The sequence below is a fragment of the Mandrillus leucophaeus genome, unplaced genomic scaffold (assembly GCF_000951045.1).
Source record: "Mandrillus leucophaeus isolate KB7577 unplaced genomic scaffold, Mleu.le_1.0 Scaffold935, whole genome shotgun sequence".
Lineage (NCBI taxonomy): Eukaryota > Metazoa > Chordata > Mammalia > Primates > Cercopithecidae > Mandrillus > Mandrillus leucophaeus.
Genome location: NW_012110197.1, coordinates 32,181 through 57,229, shown reverse-complemented (window position 1 = coordinate 57,229; position 25,049 = coordinate 32,181). Strand labels below are relative to the sequence as shown.

General features: G+C 49.0%; 1 protein-coding gene across 2 annotated transcripts in view; it reads right to left on the bottom strand.

Moving 5' to 3' along the window:
* The window catches only part of RAB6B (RAB6B, member RAS oncogene family), a 63,819-nt gene extending 39,100 nt beyond the window's left edge, over positions 1-24,719 (bottom strand). The window contains exons 1-2 of one of the 2 annotated variants that reach the window (XM_011970222.1): positions 24,594-24,719; positions 3,937-3,995 (exon numbers count right to left, since the gene is read on the bottom strand). In XM_011970222.1, coding sequence (XP_011825612.1) covers positions 3,937-3,995; positions 24,594-24,615 — 81 coding nt within the window. In that variant the 5' untranslated portion in view covers positions 24,616-24,719. The remainder of the gene's footprint in view (positions 1-3,936; positions 3,996-24,593) is intronic. The other variant, XM_011970223.1, reaches the window with a different exon arrangement.
* Positions 24,720-25,049: the final 330 nt, after the last annotated feature.

Genomic DNA, 25,049 nt, shown 5'->3' with positions numbered 1-25,049 from the left:
GCCCAGGGACGTGCCAGTGGGCTCTAAGTGCTTCACAATCACTGCTGAGGCTTTAAGCATGCTAATGCCCGAGCCAGCCCTTGAATCTCCCAAAAGGCAATGCTAACAGGCAGCCAGGAGTGATGGGGGCCCATGAGAGACCCCAGAAGAGTGCTGCTACCAAGTCCTCCCCCTCCATCCCTAGCAGCCGCCTGCAGAGACTGAATCCTTGCACGGCGGCGTGAGTGCAGGTTTCACACAGGTGGCTCACAGACCAGGCCTGCGGGTGTGTTTCATTTGGCCTGCAGAAGAGGAAGCGGGGCTGGCCCCAAAGACAGCCAAGTCTCATCACAGTGCACATACTGGAAGGTTTTTTTCTATCATAAATTTGGAAAGTACTTACTTAGTTGGGGTTTTATATGAGAACCACTGCAGACATAAATTTCATCCGGCTGTGACTCTTGTTTTTTTACTTCTTCAAGTGAGTGGATTTAGATGGGGGGTGATGGGCAGGGTGTTGAGAGGCCAGAGAGTACATGTGTTATGAGAACATGTGTGTGCATGCGTGTGTGTGTGTGTGTGTGTGTGTGTTTGGGGGTGAGGAGGTAAGTGTGAGGCAAGAGGAGGTGGAAGACCTGCTCCCCTGAGGCATCTCACGGGGCCTATCAGGTAGACGAAAAGTCTTGAGAGGTCTGTAGAACCCAGCTCCGCACATCCAGGTCCTCATGCCAGCCCCTCAGGGTCTCCTGCATGCTCAGCTTTAGACCGAGGGAGAACTCAGCAGCTGTCACTGAGGATAGGGTTAGACACCCCCCTCCCAGCCCTCCATGCCCTGGCTGAAGGCAGGGCCAGATTCTGTAGCCAGGCCACTTTCTTCTGCCTCTCCAAACATAGAGTAGGCACTTGACAAACATCTTTTGTCAGAATGAGTGGACGAGACGGGAGTAGTGGGGCCAGGGACAGAAAGCGTGGGAGGGAAAGAGGGAAGGAGGGATAGATCCCATTCTAGGAACTGTCTGGGCACCTCAGTCAATCAAGGCAAGGCATCTCTGCCAGGTTGTACAGCTGGAAGGGTATCTGAAGGGGTGGTGAGGAGTGATTGCTGTGCAGGGGCACAACTTGGGATGAGGTCTGCTGAGCCCCCAAAGACCCTGGGATCTTGTCTACTTCTCAAATGCCTCTGCCACCACATTAGGAAAAACAAACAAAATAACATTTCCCCCTCTCCATCTCCACAGATTTCATTGAAATGAGCCTCTGTATGCACAGAATTGGAGCCCTGGTCTCCCAGCCTAATTATCATTTTTAAGGGCACTGGGAAAGGAATTCCACCTGCTGCAATACTGAAAAAAAAAAGAGAAAGCCTGGGATGGGGAGGGCAGTCCTCTCTGAGGTTTCTCTCCGTCTTTTCACCACATTGGGTCCTTGGGGCCTCTTGATCTGATGGGTCTAAAACCCGAGGCCAACTCTCCATGCTTTTTTTTTTGTGCCAGCAGGCACTGGTGACTCCAAGTATGGTCAGGCCTGTGCTAGACTCATGAATGCAGTGGTGGGTCCGAGGGTCCTGGCCTCAGCCAAGCGCAGAGCCCAGCCCAGAGCCAGAAGCACACAGGAGCTACTGCACAGCTGAGAGGCTAAACCAGCCCTGAGGATGATGCTATAGGAGAGACGGTCATGGAGGGGACAGAGGATGAAAGGGCCTCACCACTCAGACCAAACATGTGCTCCGGGCCTTGATGCATCCAGAGAATTCTCGCAGCAGAGAAGAGAGGAAAAGGCATTCCGGCAGAGACAATGACATGAGCCAAGATGCGGAAGCATAACAGTGTCACTCCAAGAGCAGCAGGAGCAGGGAAGTCGGCTAGACCACAGGATGGGGGACAAGCAGTAGGCAATGGGAGACGACACCGAACGTGGAGGTAGGGCATGATTTTGAGGACCTTGAATGACATGGGGAGTAGTTGAGGCTTTGATCCACACTGACGGGACCCACTGCACAGGCCTGGGAGGAGGCCTTTGTCACCCACCACTGCCAAGAACACCAACCAACCAACCGTCTCACTGTTTTCAAGGGGACACTAACAAGAGGCATAAGTAACTTAATAGTAAAAAATCCAAATAATATATGAGATCATTCACATACACACATGCATGCACAAAAATAAATGAATACCAAGTCAGACTTCAGAACTAAGTCTGCTGCAGCTGTCATCTTGAATTCAAACCGATCCAGTAGAACTCCCCTCATTAGGAGGACAGGCTTGGTGCTACAAAGCCCTGGCCCAGAGAGGATACAACAAAGACAAAGTGTGACCAAGGTGAACATCCCACAGTCCACGCCTGAGGCTGTGCACATCAGCCAGGGCCCCTCTCCCAGAGCCTCTGTCAATTCCTATGGTCAGTTCCACCAAGTCCATGGGCTAGCCTGTATTTCAGACCACAGCAGAGCAGAAGCAGAGATAAAGTAAAAATTGAGACCACAGCAGAGAAAGAGTAAAGATGAGAGAGAGGTGGACAGAGGGGCTGTATTTAAGGCAAGGAGGATAATCGGTCCAGAGGGAGACAGACAGACTACAAAGTAGACACAGAGCTGCAATCTGCAGTGAGCTGTGCTCCACATACTCTGTAAATCCAGAAAGGCGGAGGGACATCTTAGAAGAGCAGTCCCTGGTGTGTTCTATAAATATTTGTCCTTTGAGAACTCAATGACCAAGGGATTCCATGATCAAATACATCTGGGAGATCCTACACACTATATCTCTCTTTCAATAAATCAAAACCATCCACTGATAGAGTCAGGCTCTGAGAAGCCCTGCAACACAGATTTACTTTTGTTCGCCCAGTGTTCCCTAAATCTGTACAAGCTCTGAACCCACCCGCCCCACACCTACCAACACCTCTTGGAATTAGTATCTCACAGAATCCACTGGTGTAGAAAAATGCATTATCATTTGTCTCTATCTAAGGAAGAAAACAGCACCTTTTTTCCTTAAAAGAGTTGAAATGATTACGTTTGGTGCCTTTTGCAAAAAGCTATAGTTGCATGGAAAATTCACTTTACTTGCACAAACCTCCCTACTCACCAGGGTGCCAGGAAAGTGACATGGTATTAACCCCCAAGAGCTTGGCCTTCAGGGCACCTGGAACCACCTCTGGGCCTCTGGTTGATCCCAGACTACCCCTCCAGGGCCAGGAGCTGCAGAGGTCACTGCATCCAGCCTCCTGCCCATGTAGGGCAGGGCAAGCTCATCACACCAGCCTCTCCAAGGAAGGAAGTGCCTCAGCAACCATGTGTGTATGCGCACGCGCGTGCGCATGTGTGGGTGTGCGTGCATGTGTGCGCATGTGTGTGTGCGCGCGTGTGTGCGCGTGTGTGCGTGCACATGCATGTGTGTGTGTGTGTGCGCGTGTGTGCATGTGTGTGCGCGTGTGTGTGCGTGTGTGTGTATGCACATGCATGTATGTGTGTGTGCGTGTGTGTGTGCGTGCGTGTGCATGCATGTATGTGTGTGTGCGTGTGTGCGTGTAGGGGGCAGGGAGCGAAAGAGGAGGTCCCAGCAAACACAACCATTACAACCATGCATGAGATGCACGCTCGCCTAACACTCTCATTTTCACCTCTCTCAATTTTCATCTTGTTCCTCTTCCACATGATGACTCCCCTGAATAACCAAACACTATCATGGTTTGGATCTGCCTGTGAGGAACAAGAGAACACAGACTCTCTCTATTTTTAGAATTTTCCTCTGGAAAATGTTTCCTTTACCAAGGTGTGGATTTTCAGAAGGGCTCAAGCTCTTTACAGGGATGGGGCCAGTATAGAGGTGGGAAGCTCCTCCATAGCGAAATGACACCCTGGGAACCCAGGGCCATTCCACTCCCACTCCAGCTCAGCAAGTTTCAAAGAGAGGCCGGCTGCTGCCAGGTGATATGGAGGGTGAGCACCCAGGACCTCACCTGGTATGTGTTGTCGAAGCTGTCGTACATGAACCTCGTAATCAGAGACGTCTTCCCGACTGTAAAACAACAAGGAGAGAGGTTTTCAGTCACGGCATCTGAGCTAGGCTCTTCTAAACACACTGCATTTGAAGGAAACAGATAAAACCAAAAAGCACAGAGGAAAGGCCGAGTTGCAGAAATACAGAAGTGGGAGATAGGTCCCTGCCAAGGACCCCGTGGTGTGGCCACCGAGTATCCCAGGTGGACTGAGAGCTATTCCTGCCAGGCACCAGGCTGCTGCCAAGGAGGAGGTGTCCCACTGCCCCATGAATTTCCACTACCCAAATCCAGGTCTTCCTTGACCCAGGAGAACCCAGCTGATGCAAGAACCATCTATGAAGAATCAGGGTAAGTGACGCGAAACAGGAGGCTCCTCTCGTACTTGCCCACGTACACTTGGTTGTTGGTCATACACTGGGATGGAAACCTGCCCTTTATTTCCTGTTAATTCAGCCTGAAGATTGGTGGGGACAGTGGTTTTCTAAGGAACCAAGGGCGGGGAGGCAAATGTCATTTCCCAGTGTCTCTCATGGACAGGACTATTCTTTGTGTACCTGACCGTCCCGCTCATTGCAGGATGGTTAGTATACCTGGAACCCCGCTGGGCAAATGCCAGGAGGATCGATCCCCAGTCACTGTGACAACTGTGGACTCACTCACACATCTGCAAATGCCCTGTAGGGGCAGTGACACCCCAACTGAGAACCACTGGCAAGGCTGAGAGAAATCAGGATGTCTCTTGGGAATCCTACAAATGCTGCTAATTTCCCAGACTGTAGAATTTGGCTTTTGACCTCACCGTGGGCAGCTCCCCTGGGGCCTGGCAGTGACAGAAATGTCAGCTGCTGCATTTCTAACCATCTAGAGTGGGAGAAGAGGGCAGTCAAGGGACATTCATTAGGACAGGCCCTGCACAGTGCTTCTCTGTACTATACCATCATGTCTGTGCCATGGCCCTGGGAGGCTCAGTGAGGAATCTGTCCAGCTGTGCTGGCTCAGAGCCCTCTCTGCACTGGGCTGCAGGAGGACAGGTAACGCTGGCAGGCAAAGCAAAAGCGCCCTCGCCCTCCCATTTCCCAGGCTGGCAGGACATTCGCAAGCTGTGCCTGGTGGGGCGGCTGGTCACTCCCTGTAGGGAGCAGGACAAGCCAACAGGACCCCTTGGCAAAGGTCCTTTACCAGCTTTGAAGCCACAACGGTGCACCACGTAACAGACAAGTGCAGTTAGCTCCCAGCCGCCAGCATGTGCTACGGGAAAGATGATCATCTGCTCAGAAGGAGCATCTGACTCACTGTGTTTGGGGTGAACTCGGAAGACCCCATCTTTAACCCAAATTTGGTTAGCTGGATTGAAATCCTACTGGAGTACTTTTCAGCAGTGTCACCTTGAGGTGATCCCCATCCCAGGACCTCAGTTCCTCATTTAAAAATGTATATATTAACAACGAAGACTTCAGGGGGCTGTAGTAAGAACTAAATCAGGTAAAAAGTACAAGGCACATGGGAAATGTTTTAAAGTGGAAGGAGGCAGCAGGTACCAGAGCTAGGTAAGGCAGTTTCCGGAGTATCAGATGGAAAAAAATATATGTATCACCACCACCCCAGCCCTCAACTCTGGGCGGCACTCAGGTCATCCCCATTTCACACAATGGGCAATTAGGTGGCAGCTCCTGGCCCAGGGTCGGAGCTGAGTGGGGCTGGGATGTGGCTGCCTGACCAGGTGCTCAGTTCCTATCCAGGTCTTCCTTGATAGGTCATGCTGGGTTCAGGATTCTGCCAAGTCAGGAGTCTGCCCTTGTTGGAGAATACTGACCACCATGCCAACCCTGGGTGGTCAGTGCCAGAAGTGAATTGTAGGGTACCAGCTGGTGTCAGAACAGCCCCATTTTTAAAAGAACATTTCTGGGGTGAGCAGAAATGTGCCCAGGATCTCTTCTAATTATACCTGGAAGCAGCCTTTTACACTTCTGATAGAAATGAGGCTATAAAGAGCATTCTGACTGCTTTCAATCTCCCCTTAAATTTCACATGAAGGTGAGAAGTAGAGGGCCTCCCACACCTGGAGGATCAGCTCTGAGGCCATGAAGCCACAGGCACCTGGCTGAGGACCACAGAGGGAAAAGTGGGGCAACCCTGAGCTAGCAAGAGGCAGATGCAATTGGGGAGAACAAGGCATCCTCCTTTTTGAGAGGCCGTGGAAAGTTACTGCCTCCTCAGGAAGAGAGGCATCCCGGGGTGCGCTGGTCACTTCCCTAGGCAGCAACACCCTGCATCTTGCACCTTAGGGAAACGGGCGTGCATCAGGGATCAGGGTGGGGAGATGGACAGGAAGATACTGAGCCTCTTCTCCCGGTAGGTTCCTCCCTGGGGCCTCCAAGCACAGAGAGGAGAGAAAGCAGAATCTCCAAAAAGCCACTAAGGGCACAGGAAGTTCATGGAGCAGCTGAGAACTTGGAAATCCCTGCAACACCGTCCAATGCCAAGGTGCCCCTCCTTGAGACACCAGCCACTGGCAGTGAATTAGTACCGGCTCACAGGTCTAGGTGGCAGGAAAACATCCCCCAAAAGTTTTTTACTGGGACTGTGCAGGAGGAGCTTTTAGGTGTGGGGTCCTGGCCAGTGCCAATATTTTCTATGGGGGAATGCACAGAAAATAGGACCATAATACGCAACACATGACCCCAGCATTTACAGAGCATGTTCCAGGCACACAGTAGGAGCTGAGTCAGGCACAGAATTGACATGAGAACAGTAAACAGAGGAGACGTGGCACCTGCCCATCGAAGCTTGCAGCAACACCCGGCACCACACCTCCCAGCCCTCAACTCTGGGTGGCACTAATGTCATGCGCACTTCACACAACGGGCAATAAGGTGGCAGCGCCTGCCCCAGGGTCAGAGCTGAGTGGGGCTGGGATGTGGCTGCCTGATCAGGTGCTCAGTTCTTATCCGGGTACTCCTTGATAGGTCATGCTGGGTTCAGGATTCTGCCAGGCCATTATTGCCATTGCTGTGGCGCTCCAGGGAACAGCCCGTCCCAGGCCAAGTCTGGAACTGGGGGCCTTTCTCTACTTGGGAGGGGCTTGATCCAATCTGAAAGGTCAGAAACTGGTCACTGAGGTGCCCTGGAGGTGCTCTGTCGGGCACAAGGAGGGCTCGGAAAGTGAGAATTTTAACATCTGGGGCCCAGCACCCCAACTCAGGCTTGAAACGGATGAGGGACTCATTCTTGCTTTGATGCAAAAGGCAATGACTTTATGCTATTCCTCTAAGCTTGTTTTTCTCATTTCTTGGAGCTGAAGCCTTCTTCCCCACCTCAGAGCCCGCTAAGACGACCCATGTTCTCATCACACCAGCCAGGGTAATGTGTTATATCCCTGCAGTGGTATCCAAGACCCTTGACCTCCATGCTTTGTCTCTGGGGAAGCGTCCGCAGACCTGAGGCAGAGCTTAGTAAAAGCAGCTCCTCTTGTCCATTTCTGCCCAGCCTCTGCCCATGGTATCACATAAAGGAGCTGAGTGGGTAAGGGGTTGCCCTGCGCTAAGCTCCTCTCCCCTCTAAAGGGCAAAGACCCCTTCCCTCAGCCCACATCTGCCCTCAACAACTGCCCAAGGTGGGAGGTGCTGGAACCTGCAAATGGAGAGCTTGCACACTGCATCTACCTAGCTACTTTCTCAGTCCCCCAACCATAAAGGGTGGGCAGTACCCATCCCTAGCCGCCTGACCGGGTACTCCCACTCAGCCTGAGAGGAGCAGTAGCACAGGGCATCCCAGCAGCCCTGCAGGCGGGCAGGTGGAAGAGCCAGGAGCTCCTCCTGTGTCCCCCTGCCTCGCAACAGCTGCCAGAGCTTCTGTGGGAGCTGTCCTCCCGCCAGCTCTGTTCTCAAGGTCACACCGCCGTGCTTCTACCGCAGTTCTTGGACACCACTGCAGCAAAGTGGAGCTTTTCCTGAGGACAGAGATTCAGCTCCACTGGCAGGTTTTATTAAAAATAAGCAGGCAAATCATTATTGAGCTTTTTTATTTTCTCTCTGCTCATGGCTCAGCAATATTCTTGTAATCTTCTGGTAGTTTAGTCCCACATGATTAAGCAGGGAGATGCATTTCTCCTTTTTCAACCAAATGAGGGTGAGAAAATTCATTACCGAGCATTTACCAGGAGATGCTAGAAGGAAGGAGAGGAAACTCAAACTCTTACTGGGCCTCTATTTGGCAGCAGACGAGAATTTGGCACTTTATTTAGGTTCTCTCATTTAATCCTCATCACGATCCAATGAGTTAGTTATTATTCCAAGGTCACAGAGCTGGGAAGTGGTGGAGCTGGAATAGGAGCACAGATTTGAGCCAGAGTCGATGCCTCATCCACTCTGCTGTGCTGGTTTATGTAAAGGTCTGACAGCAGCAAAGCGGCAGATCCCAAAGGCAGGGGTGCAGGTGGCCGGGCAGTCTGGATGGCTGCAAGGAGGAGGCAGGGCAGCCGTGGGGCTGGGGAAGGCTGTGGGTGGGGGTGAAGGGGAATTCCAGACAGAGGGAACAATGTGCGCAAAGGCACAGAGGCAGGGAGAGAAAACGCTCGTGAGAAGAAACAGGAGGCAACAGGCTAGGTTGCTATGGGGGAAACACTTGGAGGTCCCTCAGCCTGAGGTTCATCTCAGGGCAAGTGGAGCCAGACACAGTGTGTGGGGAGGAGTGAGCGGCAAACACTGTTGATGGAAGCTCCATGTGGCTGTCAGGTTGATTTAAGCCAAACCCATCTCTGGGGCCAGTTGTGGAGGGAGGGAGGGGCAGACAGAAGCACGAAGGCAGGGGCAGGGGCCAGACGGCACAGGCCATGTCAGCCACATGGAGGAGCACGGATTCCAGCCCAAGGGCAGTGGGAGCTTCAGAAAGGATCTTTAGCAGAAGGATGGTGTGAACAGGTGTGGCAGTTCATAATTTCCATAGTGAGCTCATAAAATATTCCCACCCCATGTGCTCTTCTTACAATCCAACTCTGACATTCCATTATGGGGTGAATATGGGCAGGCCTGTGACTACAGCAGAAATGGCCCTGTGGGAATCCCAAGGCTAGCTTAGAAAGAACAGCACAGCTTCTGCCTGGAGCGCGTTCACACTCACACACTCTGGAAGCCAGCCCTGCAACCCAGCTACCATGCTGTGAGGAAGCCCAAGAAAGCCTACAGGAGGAAGACACGCATGCAGCAACCAACTGGGGCTCCGGCCAACAGCAACCAGCAGACCTGTGAGTGAGTGAGCCTTCAGGTGACTCCTGCCGGCAGACTTCAAGTCGCCTTCAATGCTGCATGGAACAAAGCCACAACTTCCCTACCAGGTCCTACTCAAACTACAAATTTGTGAGCAATGTAAATATTCTTACGGTCTTGAGCCACTAAGTTTTGGGGTGGTTTGTTACACAGCATTAGGTAATCAGAGCAATAGACTTGTGCTTTAAAAAGAAGAAAACTTGTTAGTCCATTCTCACACTGCTATGAAGAAATACACGAGACTGGGTCATTTATAAAGGAAACAGGTTTAATTGACTCACAGTTTCCCATTGCTGGGAAAGCCTCAGGAAACTTACAATCGTGGCAGAAGGCAAAGGAGAAACAGGCACCTTCTTCACAGGGCAGCGGGATGGAGTGACTGCAAGCAGGGGAAATGTCAGATGCTTATAAAACCATCAGATCTCATGAGACCTCACTATCACAAGAACAGCATGGGGGAAACTGCCCCCATGATCCAATCACCTCCAGCTGGTCCCGTCCTTGACACGTGAGGATTATGGGGATTACAATTCGAGGTAAGATTTGGGTGGGGACACTCTGCTACAGAATGGCCTACGGAAGCCGGACTGGGGGCAGAAATCTTGCCAGAGATGGAGGATCTCAGTGAACAATGCAGAGGTGGTGGGGCTGGAGAAAATGGGGAGGAGAGCAGGGGACAGGACCAGTGACTGGTCAGATTCAGAGAGGAGCCCAGAACTCCTCCCTGCGACCTGGGTTCGTGGCCATTAGATGCTAGAGCTAGTCCCTGAGCCCAAGCCAACTGGGCAAGGAAAAACACCAAGCAATCACCTTGGATTCAGGTCACTCATAAAAGCCTTCTTCATAATTGTCAGATCAAAAGCACAAATGCCAGCACTGCATTCAGAAAAAGCAATTAACAATAATCACTCAATCTCCTGAGCTAAAGATGTAAGCTTATTTTTCACTATTGGCATCAGCATGAAACAGTTTTCTTACCCTAGTGAGAACTACTGTCCCAGGGGTCTTGCACACCCATGGGGATGTCCAGAGGAGCTTGGTCCCATGTACCCTAGAAATCCCACCAATGCAGGGCAGGGTGCACTGGATTCTGGCCCTTCACAATCAGCTACCACTGCCTACCTGGACCTCGCCTACCTGGACCTCACCTATGGGGGCCATTCACTCCATCAGTGCCCCACCATGGGCCCCAGGCCCCCATCTCACTGACAGGTCCCAGGTAAACAGATTCTTGTACATTATGGTGGTTTCTAGGTAGTTGCAGAGGCCAGTGAGGCCTCTCCAGCCATTCAGCAAACATCCACTGGGGCTCATTGTGTACCAGTCCTGTGCAGGGCACAGAATTTGTAGTGACAAAGCAGATGCACCTCTGGCCTCAAGCAATCCATATCCAGTGGTGAAGTGAGACACAGATCCAACTACTAAAATGCCAGGCAATATGGGAAGGGTCTCCTGAGAGGCCCATACAAGGAAAGGCCACTCTGCTGGGAAAATCACAGTAACCTCTTGAAAGAAGCACCATTTGGGCTGAGCCTTGATTGATGGAGATGAGGGGGTCACAGGGAATGACATTCCTGGGGGAGGAACTGAATGAAACCACAGTCGTGTGAGGCTGAGATTCCTTTGCTTAAAATCATTTGCCCACATTTCTCCACTGCTGCCACATGACGCCAAATCCACCCAGGGCTTCGGGGTCCGTGGCTATGAGGACTTCTGGTCTTGTCTTGTGCCCACATCACAGGCTGAAAGCTGAGTGGGCGGTAAGCCCCCAGACTCCTCCACTGACACTGCCTCCCTCCACGAAGGACAGCTCTCCTCCCTGTTGCCTCCACAGCGGGTGTGGATGTGGGTGGTGAGGCTGCTGTAAGGGCCAGAAACTGGGAAGAGCGGGAGGCAGAGCACAGACTTTAGCCAGAGACTGCATGGAGGGTTTGCCAGGACCTGGCAGAAGGTGCACCACCCACTAGCTAGCCCCTCGCAGAGCCAAGCCAGAACCCTGGCACACAATCTGCTCTTGGCTGTGCATCCACACTTACCACACACACCAGCTCCTCAGAGCTCCTGGCCAAACAGTGGGATCCTGATCCTCCTGGGGTTCACAGAGCTGGGCTCAGGGCCTAGGGCCCCAGGAGTTCTGGGAGGAGATGGCAGGCAGGACAGATGTGGCATAACTCACTGCCATTTCCAGGCCACCTTGGTGGGCTGCCCACCTCTCAGATGCCTGTGTTTTCAGGAAAACAGTCCCTATGCCAGGGAAAGAACCTCTGTATCCCTGGCCCCCAGCCCCCAGCAGCCAGGCCCATTTCAGATAATGTCTGCAGCTGCCAGAAGGTGGTCCTGAGGGCTGAAAAGGCAAATCTGCTTCCTCATTGTGCAGATCAGTAACCCAGTCCTAGCAGAGACCTGGCTGACTCAGTCATCCCATCAGCTCAGTTTCTAGAACAGAAGTGGGAATTGCTGATATAAATGCTGAGAAGGACCTGCAGAGGGACTTGGCTCTTGTCCTGCAGCTGGGAAAGAGGCCAGGCTACTCACATCCCTGCTGCACAGGGACCTTGTGGGGAGGCCTCCACCATCCTTGTAACCTCTGCTCATAGTCTACCACTCCTGGCCTGACTGTGAGGTGCGGCCCCCAGGCCCTGTGGTGACAAGTGAAACAGTTAGAGACACCAGCTATATCCGTCAACCTTGTTTCCTTTGGCTCTGTTTTCACCAAACAGAGAGTGTAGCCCCATTCTTCCTCAAAGGTGGGTAAGCTTGGGAGCCAGGCTCCCCGTTTCACACCCCACCCTGCCACCCTGGGCTCCAAAAGGCAGCCCCAAACTGGGCATGCATCTTTGGCAGCTCCTACTAGAGCCCTGAGGGGCTGGCTGGCTCACCGTAGGCTAAATGAGGAAACACGTGAAAAACCCCATTTCAAACCATCCCCCAAAAGACTCAGATGGTAATTAAGAAATATGTAAAGCTCTTCATTGGACACTTTAATTAAGTGTGTTAATTCCCTCTGCTAGAGGACGCTCAGCCGCCTGGGCCTCACCCAGGGATCCAGAGAAGATGGAAAGGGGAGGGTAGAGGGGAGGGAGGAGTCGAAATAAGGTGAGGGAGGGAGGGGTCAGCCAGACAGTGGCGCAGGCTGGTATGGCCCAGGCCCTTCTCCTGCACCAGCGAGGAGGCAGACCGATGCCTGACCCTCTCACTTCTCCACTGAGTGTCCCATCTCACTATCCTGCACCCACCCCATCTCCTCTATCCAAGCTCAGGGGGCCCAGTAAGCCTGCCCATCACAGCAAGAAGGAACAGGGCGAGTACATCCTAACGGATCCCATCCACATAAAAGTTATGGGATCCCATCCTAAAGGATCCCATCCACATATGTCAATGTACATAACAGTACATTGACAAGGGCAGAAAAAGGAAAGGCAAAATAAAGGTCCCTTGTGATCAGGAAAACTAAGATTCTAGACAGGAGTGTTCCCAGGATGGCTGGTCCTCCAGCTCCTCCTGAACACCTTCAGCAGCTCTGTGGTTGCCGGGGACATGATGGTCTGCTGGGGCTCCACATGATGACTGGCTGGAGAATGTAAGATTTAGTCTCAGTTTTCCTTCCTATACCAACACCCTGGACCTCCTCCTGCTTTTTTCCCCCAGAGGCTCCACCTTTAACGCAAAGAGGCAAATTCCAGAGAAACATGCTGCCAGCACGGCTGGGCTGGGAGAGGCCCCATCCTCAGGTACCCGACCAAAGCCCTGGCTGCCACAGAGGAGGGTTCAGGCCCCTCTCCTGCCCTGCACAAGGTGCTATCATCTTTGGTTTTCTTCTTTTCTCTCTAGCTTCCTCTCTTCCTGCCTCCACCCCGAGGTTTATTGAGGTACAATCAATAAACAAAAAATGTATATATTCAAGGTGTAAAATGTGATGTTTTAATATATAGAGAGTTGACCCTTGAAGAAGGCAAGAGTTTGGGCACTGATACCCTGCATAGTCAAAAATCCTCATATGACTTTTAAGTCCCCCAAAACTTAACTATTATAATAGGCTACTGTTGACCAAAGCCTTCCTGATAACATAAACGTTGATTAACAGGTATTTTGTGTGTTGTATGTATTATATACTCTATTCTTAAAATAAGCTATGTGTTATACATATTATATATTCTTATAATAAACAAGTTAGAGAAAAGAGAATGTTATGAAAATCATAGGGAAGAGAAAATAGATTTACTGTTCATTAAGTGAAAGTGGATCATCATAAAGGTCTTCATCTTTGTCGTCTTTACGTTGAATAGGCTAAAGAGAAGGAGGACGGGAAATGGTTGGTCTTGCTGTCTCAAAAATGGCAGAGAAGAGGTGAAAGAGGTGGACAGGGAGGCAGAACAGGAAGGCATACTGGTGTGAATTTTATTGAAAAATATCTACCTTTAAGTGGATATGCATAGTTCAAACCCATCCTGTTCAAGGCTTATCTATCTATCTATCTATCTATCTATAGTCATGCTTTGCTTAATGACAGGGATAAGTTCTGAGAAATGCATCATTAGGTGATTCTGCCGTAGTGCAAACATCATAAAGTATGCTTCCCAAACCTAGATGGTACAGCCTACTACACACCTAGGCTATAATGGTACCCTACTGCTTCTAGGCTGCAAACCTGCACAGCACATTATCGCAGTGAGTACTGTAGACAGTTGTAACTCAGTGGTATTTGTGTATCCAAACATATTTAAACAGCAAAGGTACAGTAAAAGTACGGTATAAAACACAAAAATTGAATAGAGCCATAGGACTGGAAGCTGTTCTGGGTGAGCAAGTCAGTGAGTGGTGAGTAAATGTGAAGGCCTATGACATCACACAGCAATAGACTTTATAAATACTGTATATTTAGGCTACACTAAATCTATTTAATAATTTTTTCTTTCTTTAATAATAAATTAAACTTAGCTCACTACAACTTTTTTTACTTTATAAACTTTTTAACATTTTGACTCTTTTGTAATAACACTTAGCTTAAAATACATACATTGTACAGCTATACAAAAATTATTTCTTTGTATCCTTATTCTATATGTTTTTGTCTATTAAATTTTTTTTTTTTACTTTTTAAACGTTTTCGTTAAAAACTAAGAGACAAGCATACACATTAGCCTAGGCCTACATGGGGTCGGGATCACCAACATCGCCGTCTTCCACCTCCACGTCTCCCACCAGAAGGTCTTCAGGGGCAGTAACACACACGGCACTGTCATTTCCTGTGATAACAATACTGCTTTCTGGAATTCCTCCTGAAGGACCTGCCTGAGGCTGTGTTAGTTACCTTTTTCAAAAAAAACAAGTAGAAGGTGTACATTCTAAAATAACAACATAAAGTATAGCATAGGCAATCTTTGGAATAGGAATAGGCAAAAATAGGAATTTTTGAGCTCCATTATAATCTTATGGGACGACCTTCATATATGTGGTCTGTCATTAACCAAAACACTGCTATGCAGCACATGACTATATATACATTGTGGAATGATCACCACAATCAAGCTAATTAACATATTAATTGCTTCACATAATTACATGTTTGTGTGTATGTGTGTGATAAGAATACTTAAGATCTACTCGACAAGATACAGAAAGACAAATACTGCATGATCTCACTTATATGTGGAAACTACAAAAGTAGAACTCATACAAACAGAGGGTAGAAGGGTGGTTACCAGGGGTCAGAGGTGGGGAAATGCTGATTAAAGGGTGCAAATTTGCAGTTATAAGAGAAGTAAGTTCTGGAGACCCACTATACAGCACGGTGACTCCAATTAATAATAATGGATACTTGAAATTTCCAGCTTTTCTTCTTCACGTTCCAAAGCCCCCAGGCCCAGCCTGCACATCAGTCTCGGCCTCAGTCCTTCCATCCTCCCGCAGAGCCTCCGGAGCTCTCAGGACACTGCAAATCATCCCGGTCCTGGGGCTTCTAAACTGAGAGTCCATACCTGACTTGAGATTTCCTCTTGTTCCCCAGCCTGAAGCAGATGCTCAGGGCACTAGGGACAATCCATTTCCCTACCTGCTACAGTCAAGTCTGCTGTGAGGACTAATGACTTGGGCTACGCTGCCCACAGAATGCATCCCATTACCTTACCCCAAGAAATGTTGGAGCCAAGAGTCAACCCCAGCTTCAAAATCAGGCAGAGGCGAACCGAATGCACTGGTGTGGAGGGAGAGGCAGTGCTATCCGGAATGCGACTACTGTGCACAAGGAGTACTTGTACTTATGACTCATGAAAATAAGATTTGAAAACATAATTATTTAAAATAGTATCAGAATAAAGTAGCTATATATCAAAACAATGAATAGCCTCCCAGTCCCTCTGAATACCCCTACTGTGTTTGGGGAGGTCCAAAACCATTCTCCCCAGTGTAGAAGCCTCCTTTGCAGCTGTTTTGTGGGCACATAACTGAGCCTTCTCCCAACAGATGTTCACGCAAGACTACCAGACTCAACTGACATGAATCTGGTGAGACAGAGAATTCCCTCTGGATTCTAAATTCAGGGGCAGCCATGATGTGCGTTTCAACAATGGCACCTGCCAGAACCCATCATAGGAGCTGCGTCTTCCCCTGGACCAGTTCTATATGACTCGGGCTGCTGCTCCAAGCCCAGACCTCTGACCCTCCCACGGATTCTATGAACTTCCCAATCATTCCTCTAATACATTCACTGTTTGCTCAAATCTGCTGGATAGAGACAGTTTCTCTCTCTTATTCACAACTACAAATGCCGAGAGAGATAAAATATAAGGCAAAAGTTATGTAAGCTAAAAAGAGAAAGCTAGACCAAAAATTTGCTTACCAAAAAAAATCTTGAAAAATCTTCCCTAATTATTGAAGTAAGACTAAGAAACTGTCTAAGCTCTCTGGAAGCCAAAGGGGAAAAAAAGAAGCACGACCAACAGTAAGATTCACAGTGTTCAGGAGATTAAACTACATCAATTGCTAATATTGAGTTTTTATAAGAGCTGGGCAGCAGGAAGTTCTCAAAAAGAGTCTGGGGTGCAGAAATTTTGTTGCCACTTAAAGGGGAAGTCTACACATTTATACAGTCAACTGGATGAACATCCCAGATGAAAATCAAGGCTGATAAACCAGACCACACAACACTGCCTGCCCAGACTGATGTTCCCTACAAACAAATGAATACACAATAAAACAAAAGTCCCAAGACTTCAGCTCTGGTCAAAATGGAGTAACAGGGACCAGATTTAGCCTCTAACCTGAAACCACCAAAAGACAGACAAGATATATGAAACAACGATTTTCAAGTCATTGGATATTAGGCAATGATGACCCCTGAGATACATGAAACAAAGGAGGGGAGCCCCACAGATTACTGCCCTCAGAAAATTTCAGGCCATAGCACAGGGAGTGGGGACCCAGATGAAACCCAGTGGACACCCTAGGTTGAGAGGATAGGGCTGAGGCTCAGAGAAAACACAGCAGCTAGAGTTCAGAAGATGGAATACCAGAGAGGAGGGAGGCGCAGAAAGGGAATTGCGGAGACCTGCACAGGGTTTCCCTCAAGCCTTCAGCTGAGCACTGATCAGCAAATGTGTATGAGGAAACTACTTGAGACTGGGGAAAGACTGCCCAAATGGACTAGAGGAAACAGTGCTTGGCATCCACACCAGCCTGCAGACAGTGCTCATTCCCAGCAGCCACAGCAGAAAGTCTCATCATTCACGGGAGGCTGGGGAGAGTTCTCAGAAGGGCGGGGCCTCACAGTGGGTAATAATTAGCCATATACTGAGCCCTACTCTGGCCACAGCTAGCAAATCTTAAGAATATTTATGGGAACAGAAAAACTATCCACACACAACATGGCAAAATCATAACGTCTGATATCCAATAAAAAATTATCAGGCATGTAAAAAAGAAAACAGACTCATAAAGAGGAGAAAAAACAATCAACTGAAACCAACCCTAAACTGACAGAGATGTTATAACTAGCAGATAAAGACATTAAGAAATAGTTCTTATATATAACTGTTACATAATATTATATTATATACAACTTAGTTACTATATATTATATATAACTTAGTTATTATATATAGTATATATGTTATATGCTATATCTTAGTATAATAACATATAGTATAATATGTTTAAGAAGTTACACAGAGGAGAAAAATAGATTTTCAAAGACACAAATCAAACTTCCAGAGGTAACAACTACTGGCTGACATGATTAGACAGCTTAGATGTTGCAGAAGAAAAGATCAATGAACCTGAAGACAGTAATAAAAATTACCTAAAGTGAAACATGGTGAAAAAAGAATGAAAATAAATGATCAGAACACCAGTAAGCTCCATGATAATGTCAAGTGGTCTAACATCCATGTAATTGGAGTCTTCAAAGGATGAAGGGAGAGGTAGTGACAGAAAAAATATTTGAAGAAATGACTGAAAATACTCCAAAATTAAAGCAAACTAGACATCCACAGATTCAAAAACCCCAAGCACAGGAAACATAAAGGAAACTACAGCAAGGCACATCATAGTCAAATTGCATAGTCAGTGATAAAGAAAAAAATCATAAAAGTAGTCAGAGAAAAAAAGACACGTTATGCACAGAGAAACAAACAAAAAAAGGACAGTAGATTTCTCCTCAGAAACAATGCAAGCAAGAAGACAATGGTGCAGTATCTATAAAGTACTGAAAGAAAAAAACCTGTTAACCTATAATTCTATGTCCAGGGACAACACCTTTCGAAAGCAAAGGTGAGATGAAGACTTTTTCAAACATACAAACGCTGACAGAATTCATCACCAGCAGACCCTCACAACAAGAAATGTTAAAGAAAGTCCTTCAGGAAGAAGTGAAATGAAACCAGATGGAAATGAGGATTTATACAATGGAATGATGAACATAGGAAATGGTCACTACATGGGTATGTAAGATCTTTCTCTTATTTGGGTCTCTTTAAAGGATAATTGACTATTTAAACAAAATTAGCAACAATATATTAGATTACAGACCTAAGAAAACATAGAGAAATATCTGTTACCCTGTCAGATGCTACACACACTGGGAGAAAATGAAGTACCACCTTTGAAACACTAAAAGGAAAACACTGTCAACATAGAATTCTATACCTAGCAAAAATCGTTCAAAAATGAAGGTGAAATAAAGGCATATGTTGAGACAATTCACTGCTAACACATCAATAATACAAGAAAGAAAGCTCTTTGGGCAGAAGGAGCAGTATACCTGCACATTCACACTTAGATCACATGTGGTCAGCATGTGCACTAAAGTCTGACTGACCTAGGTTTTAATCCTGGCTCTGCCACTCATTTCTTGTCTGATCTTGGGTTAGTTCCTATTCTCTCTGAGGCTCAGCTTTCTTCATACATCCAATAAGGACAAAAATGCCTATCTCACAGAATTGTTATGAATTCTATGAAAGCAGTAACAAGTTAAAATTCAGGGTATCTGGGTGAAAGGCATATGTAAAGTCTTTGTCCAATCCTAAAAGTCAGTCAAAATAAAAAGTTAAAGAAAAAATGGTAATTACTTTAATTACGTGCACACATCCCTGTTTCTTAGATTCCTGGCACATTCAGAAAATGGCTTATTCTGACTAATTAAACATTCTGGTCAGGATGAAATTTTCCTAAGGAACTGGAATATAACTGTACTTGGCATCAACTCAGGATTCACGAAGGACCAGGACTTAGCTAGGCACTGCAGAACGGCTACGTGCGCCTCTAATCACAGGTCAGGAGATAGAGAAAGCCTGGCTCAATCAATTCAGTGGCCGGGGTCCATGCGTAACCACCATGTGTGCACATGCACAGAGAAGAATGCAAGTACACATATATACACATGTGTACTTGCTCAACTCAGCAGGCACCAAAGGCCCTGGTGTGGGTAAGAACTCTAGTTCCCCCATTGTCTTAGCTATGAGGACTGACAGTCAAGGGCAATACCTTCAGGGTTACTTGAAAACCACCTGAGATCTGACCAAACAGCTTGTATAGACTGTATACCTCTGTGGTTAGCCCACTCATGTTCTGAATCCTCTCTGCCTTGCTGAGCCTTCTCACATACCCTTGGCAATTTCAAAAAGGAGCAGGATCTCTCCACCTGGACCTAAGAGCTTAGCACCAGCACCAGCACCAGCTAGCTTTGAGCACTAGCCACCCTCCTTCCCCTTAGAGCTCAGAGAACAGGAGTCTACATCCTTAGCATACACAGTTACCCTCTGCCATAGCTTCCCTGGAGAGCTAGACTGCAGCAGGCAGAATAAAGTCTATTTCAATTGGTTTGAGGCTCAACCCAACTCTGGCCAGACCCTACAGAGGCCAATCCTGCCTGTGCATTTGAGCAGTTGCATGGGTGCTGTGAAGAATTAATTCATAGTGAGTATGTGTATGTTGTAGAGAAGGAGGAAGTTAAATTCCCACCACCATCTGATCTTTGACAAGGCTGGTATTAATGTAATTTGGTAGCTTATTTAACTGATAGGAAGTCTTGGCCCATTCAACCAGCACGGAGTTTGGCAAAGTAATGTACATGCTTTGATACCCAAGGCTTAACTGCTGGTAGTGATGATATTAAAAGACTCAGTAATAGGAAAAGAAGGCTGAGGCAGGGAGAATGAGTAGACAGAGTACTGAGAGCAAAGCTTGTGTTTCCCAGGTTGTCAGCTGAGATCCAGTCAGAGGCCTGTGACAAGGCCAATGGGCCCATAACCCCCACCAATGATGACACAGCTGTGGCCTGGCCATGAGACCAAGCTTGCTCAGGCAAGTGGAAGGAGGACTCCAGACTGCAGGCTGATGTAGGCAAGGCATCATCCCAGATGCCCACTCCCTTCTCAGAGGAACTCTTGGCCTTGGCAGCCGTAGTGCTGACCTGCTAACCCAGGAGGTCCTGTGGTCTCCATGAACATAGGGAGCTGTCCCTGCACTTCTGCAGCCGCAGCTTCTCTTCCTGTCCTTCCATACACCCTCACACAGCCTGCTCACTGCTGCTCAACCTTTCTGCTTTGCCAAGAAGGAGGAGGGCACAGGCCCAGCCTCTGCCCCTGCCCCTGCAGAGCCAGGTGTTGAGGGCAGCACAAGGCGCAGAGTGAATTTCTAGACCTCCTCATTCAGTCAACAGAAAGAACCCTCCTCCTGTCCCTAGAAGGACTCAATGTCACCTGCTCAGGATTGATTCGAGAGTAGGGATGGCCTTTCCAGTGAAGTTTAGAGATGAAGACCACTGACTCTGCGGTGGAAAATGCACGTTAGATCCCAAGGACCCTGGGCCTGGGAGTAGGCACAGGACCACCCAGCAGGCCAGGGGGCCCACTGTGTCTCTAGCCCTTATGGACAGAGACTGCTGGTCAGGCATCAGGGTCACCAGAGGGCCAGGCTGGGGGATGGATCAAGGGGAGCTATGTCAATGTCCACATATGCCCCCCTGGACTTGGATGCTTGGGCACCAGGGCAAGGAGATGGTGGCCAGGCTCACCCGTCCCCATGCTGCAAGCTCTTGGTTCCTAAGGTTAGCCCTTCTCAAAAGCAGCACCACAGACGAGCCACAGAGGAGACTGTAGCTGATCTTGTCAGAGCAGATGCGAAGAGCGGCCACAGAAGAGGGGCCGCTTGCCCAGGATCTATAGCACCAGGGTCAGGGCCAGACGCTATCTCTTTTGGTGTGCAGATCTCAGAGACTGCTCTTCTTACTCCTGCTTTTGCCACTAATCTGAGCCCAGAAGGCTTACCAATGTGTACCCATGTCATGAGGCCCAAATGGAAACACACAACATGGGAAGTGCCAAGGAGCAGCAGAGAGTGAACCACACTAAAGTCTGGAAGCCCAGCTTCTAGAAGGATCACAGATGATCAGAGTAGCCCCAGAAAACCAGGTCATGACAAGAAGGGCCTACAGAATGTCTGGTCTAGCCCTGCATGCCACAGAGGAAAAATATGAGGCCTAGAAAGAAGAAAGGTTTACTCAGAACACAAAGACAGAACAGGAAGAAAGAACAATAGCAGATCAAGAACCAGGGCCTGACCCCAGTGAGTGCTTCATGGGTTGGACCAGGCTGGCTACTTAACCTGGGACAGGTCTCAGCTCCTCCTGGACACTCCAATTCCTTATGTGTAAAATGAGACCATCTCAGGTGTCACCTTCCTCTAAAATCTTCATCCCATCTGTATTAGTTATTTGTATTCGCAAATACCAGCAATTCAGTGGCTTAAAACAATATATTAATACATTTATTATGTTAGAGTTTCCATGGGTCAGGAGTCTGAACATGACTTAACTGGGTCCTCTGCTCAGCATGTAACAAGGATGGAATCGAGGTGTCAGCTGGGCTACATTTCTTTCTGGATCAGGGAGTCATTTTCTAAGCTTGTGTGCTTGTTGACAGAATTTGGTTCCTTGTGGTTGTAGGACTTTCCCCCAGGGGCTGCTCTTATTTCCTGAAGGCCACCAACATCCCCTGCCACATGACCCCCTCACAGGCCCTCTCCCAGCACAGCTGCTTACTTCTTCAAGGCCAGCAAGAGGAGTCTCATAAAGAAACATAATCATGGGAGGGACTATCCCATCACCTTTGAACCTCTGCCACATAAACTGATGAAAGGAACGCCACCCATCACCTTTGCCACACTATATTTGCTACAAGGAAGTCACAAATTCCATCAGCACTCAGTAGAGGAGCCTGCGCAAGGGTGTGACTCACCTGGGATCACCTTAGGTTGTGTCTACCACACCACCTCACAGTCAGGTTCCTAAGAGATGCAGCCTTTACTCTTTACTACACCTCTGCCTTTTCTCCTACTGTGGCAAACTCGGCTAATCACCTGGAAGAAAACCTCACCGGTCTCTGCCTTAAGACTAAAGCGCTCCTAGCTGGCCGGGGCAGAGGCTGAGTCCCGCCTGTGTATTTCACTGGGCATTTGCATGCTGCTCCATCCAGTTCTCCCACATTGCACCCAGCCCTCCCCCAGGCAGAGGTGGAAGGACCAGCAGACACAGCTGCCCAGAACACACCTCCAGCTAAGAGTGGACTTCTTGCTACATGACAGAGGCAGGAGACAAGCTGAGTTCTTCTGGCCCAACATCTGGGATGCTATCCTCTTCTGATAAAGACGGGTGAGAGCCAGGGTCAGGCGGCTAGGCTAGGTACCTCTTCAGGTCTCCAGTTCACTTCTAATCTGGGCAGCAGCCCGCAGTGTTTGGGTTGAATGTAGGGGACGGAGAGGGCATTTAATGAATCAGAATCAGGGGAGAATTTCCAGATCCTGGTGCTACAAGTAGGATTTGTTAATATCCCTAAGATAATTTGGGAGTGGTTTCTCCCCCTAAGGAAACCCTTGGAGGTTTTCTCTGTTCTGAGAAGTGCAGAACTAGACGAAGATTACCCAGTGCCAAGCCCCGACTCTACTTGCAGCAGCCCAGAGACAGTCTGGGAACTTCAGGGTCTGTTCCCAGACCCTGGGCAGGGTGGGGCAGAGCCAGACAGCCTTGGGGAGGAAGAACAAAGCTCAGTCTGCTCCTCAAAGCCAGTGCTGGCAGCACAGAGGCAGTGTGCTGGAAAAAAACCCTCCCTCAACCTCCAAGGCAAGGTAAGAGCCTTTCTCTCTTTTCATTCCCCCTGCTTTGCTGGGCTGGAGCTCCTCATCTTGTCTTCCACACAAACACAGAACTGGTCACATCGTCCTGTGCCCCCATACTCATCAGTGGCTCCACAGGAACCTCCAGCCTTTAATTAAATTTGGTCAGAACCCTGGGATGGACAGCACCCCACCTGGAGCTTGACCTACCCTGGCTCCCAAAGACCCTGTGCATAGCCAACAAGCCCCCCTCTAGGTCTGGTAGGAAGCAGTGTCTGTGAGCCTCTCCCTTTGGTCTCAGCACTTCTGTAGATCTCTCTTCTCCAGTGCCCCTTGCTTCCCCTGTTTGCCCTCTTAGCCCTCCCCCTTTACTGGACAGGGGAAAGAAACAAGAAACGCGTTCTAAGTGCCTCACTTACTGTTTAGTCTATGCAGTGTTTATTCTTCCCACTCACAAACAAGGTCAGAAGAGAACATCTTCTCTTCCTTTCTCAGAATTAGCACAGCCACTCCCAGAGAGAAAGGTTTTCCTTATCTCTAGGGACTTGTTTCTGGCACACAGGCCAAAGTTGCTGCTCTCCAATCCTGAGCCAGAATGGTTCTCCTCCTGCCTGCTCCACGGTTGGGGGAAATGGAGGGACCAGAGGAGGGTGGAACAGGTCAAAGCTGGGCTGAGTTGTTTGTGGCCCAGCTTTCCAAACCAGTCTTTCTCTGGGCCAGCTGCTTCAGGCAGAAGAGCCACCTCTGCTGAGCACCAAGATGAGGGGGCAGTTCTCTTTACCCACCCTGAACTCACAGACAACCTGGCACTGCTCAAAGAGGCCAAGGGTGGTGACTGAAAAATGCTATAACCATTGATGCTGCAAAATTAGGATTACTCCATGCACCAGCTACACTGGCACAGGAATACCCAGGTGGTGCTCAGTAACCTCCAATGGGCAATGCCTGTGTAGAAGCACAGGAAGGGCAGGGAGCAAAAGTCATCAGGCCTTTGGAAGGTGGGGTTTCAAGCCTTAGGGTAGATCACAAGCTGACCCGTGAGCAAGGGGCTGCACCAATTGGCCTGAACAGGCTGCCCTCTCTGGGTTAGGGGAGGGTTCAAAACAGCAGTCCCTGCCTCCACTCTGGCCCCCCGGCTTTCAGCCGTAGCTTTTTGTGCAGCCAGCTTAAGATAGGTCTCTGTTCTCCAAGGCATGGAAAGGGGCACTCCTCTCTACAATGCTGCTCTCTCTCAAGTCCTAGGGGACTCTGGAGCTTGCTGGGGTGATGAAATCCAGCAGACAGGCATAGGGGAAAATATCCAAGAAAGCAAAGGAAGTGATCAAGTGTCCACGAGAAGAGAAGTCCAGTGAGACAGGGAGGGACAGGAGGCTGCATAACAGGGCCAGGGGGGCTCATATAACTAATGACCGGAGGATGGGGGGGCTCACATACCCAGTGCCCAAAGGACGGGGGGCTCATATATCCCAATAACCAGAGGACGGGGGGCTCACATATCCCAATAACCAGAGGACGGGGGGCTCACATATCCCAATAACCAGAGGACGGGGGACTCACATATCCCAATAACCAGAGGACGGGGGATTCACACACCAATGACCAGAGGACGAGGGGCTCACACACCCAATTACCAGAGGACGGGGGCTCACACACCCAATTACCAGAGGATGGGGGACTCACACACCCAACAGCCAGAGGACAGGGGCTCACACATCCAATGGCCAGAGGATAGGGGGGCTCACACACCCAGTGGCCAGTTTCTAGTCATATGCCATATCCAACCTGAGCAGGTAGCAGAGGGGGAGGAGTCCAGAAGGGCTGCCAATAGTCCTGCAGAACACCCATGGAAGGCCAGAGCTGTCTGCGAACCCAGGGCACTGTGGAGATAGGATGGACAGGGCAGCTTAAATGGGCTAGCTTTGGTCCATCTGGGTACAGTGTGGCCTTGCAGAGAGAGACAACAGTCCCTCTCTTACAATCCTTCATTGTTCCTGAGGCCTCACTCTAAGAGAAAGAATCAAGAAAATATACATCTGCAGTAGAGCTGAGCTTCAGAACTGGAAGGAAGCTTAGGTTTACAAGCCCTCTCTATAAATTCCATCCTCGGAATGTTTCTGTTCTGACCTAGTTCAGCCACCTGGATCTGCTGCCTCCAATCAGACCACATTCTGCCTTCACCTTCTAATCCATGGGCATGTCCCT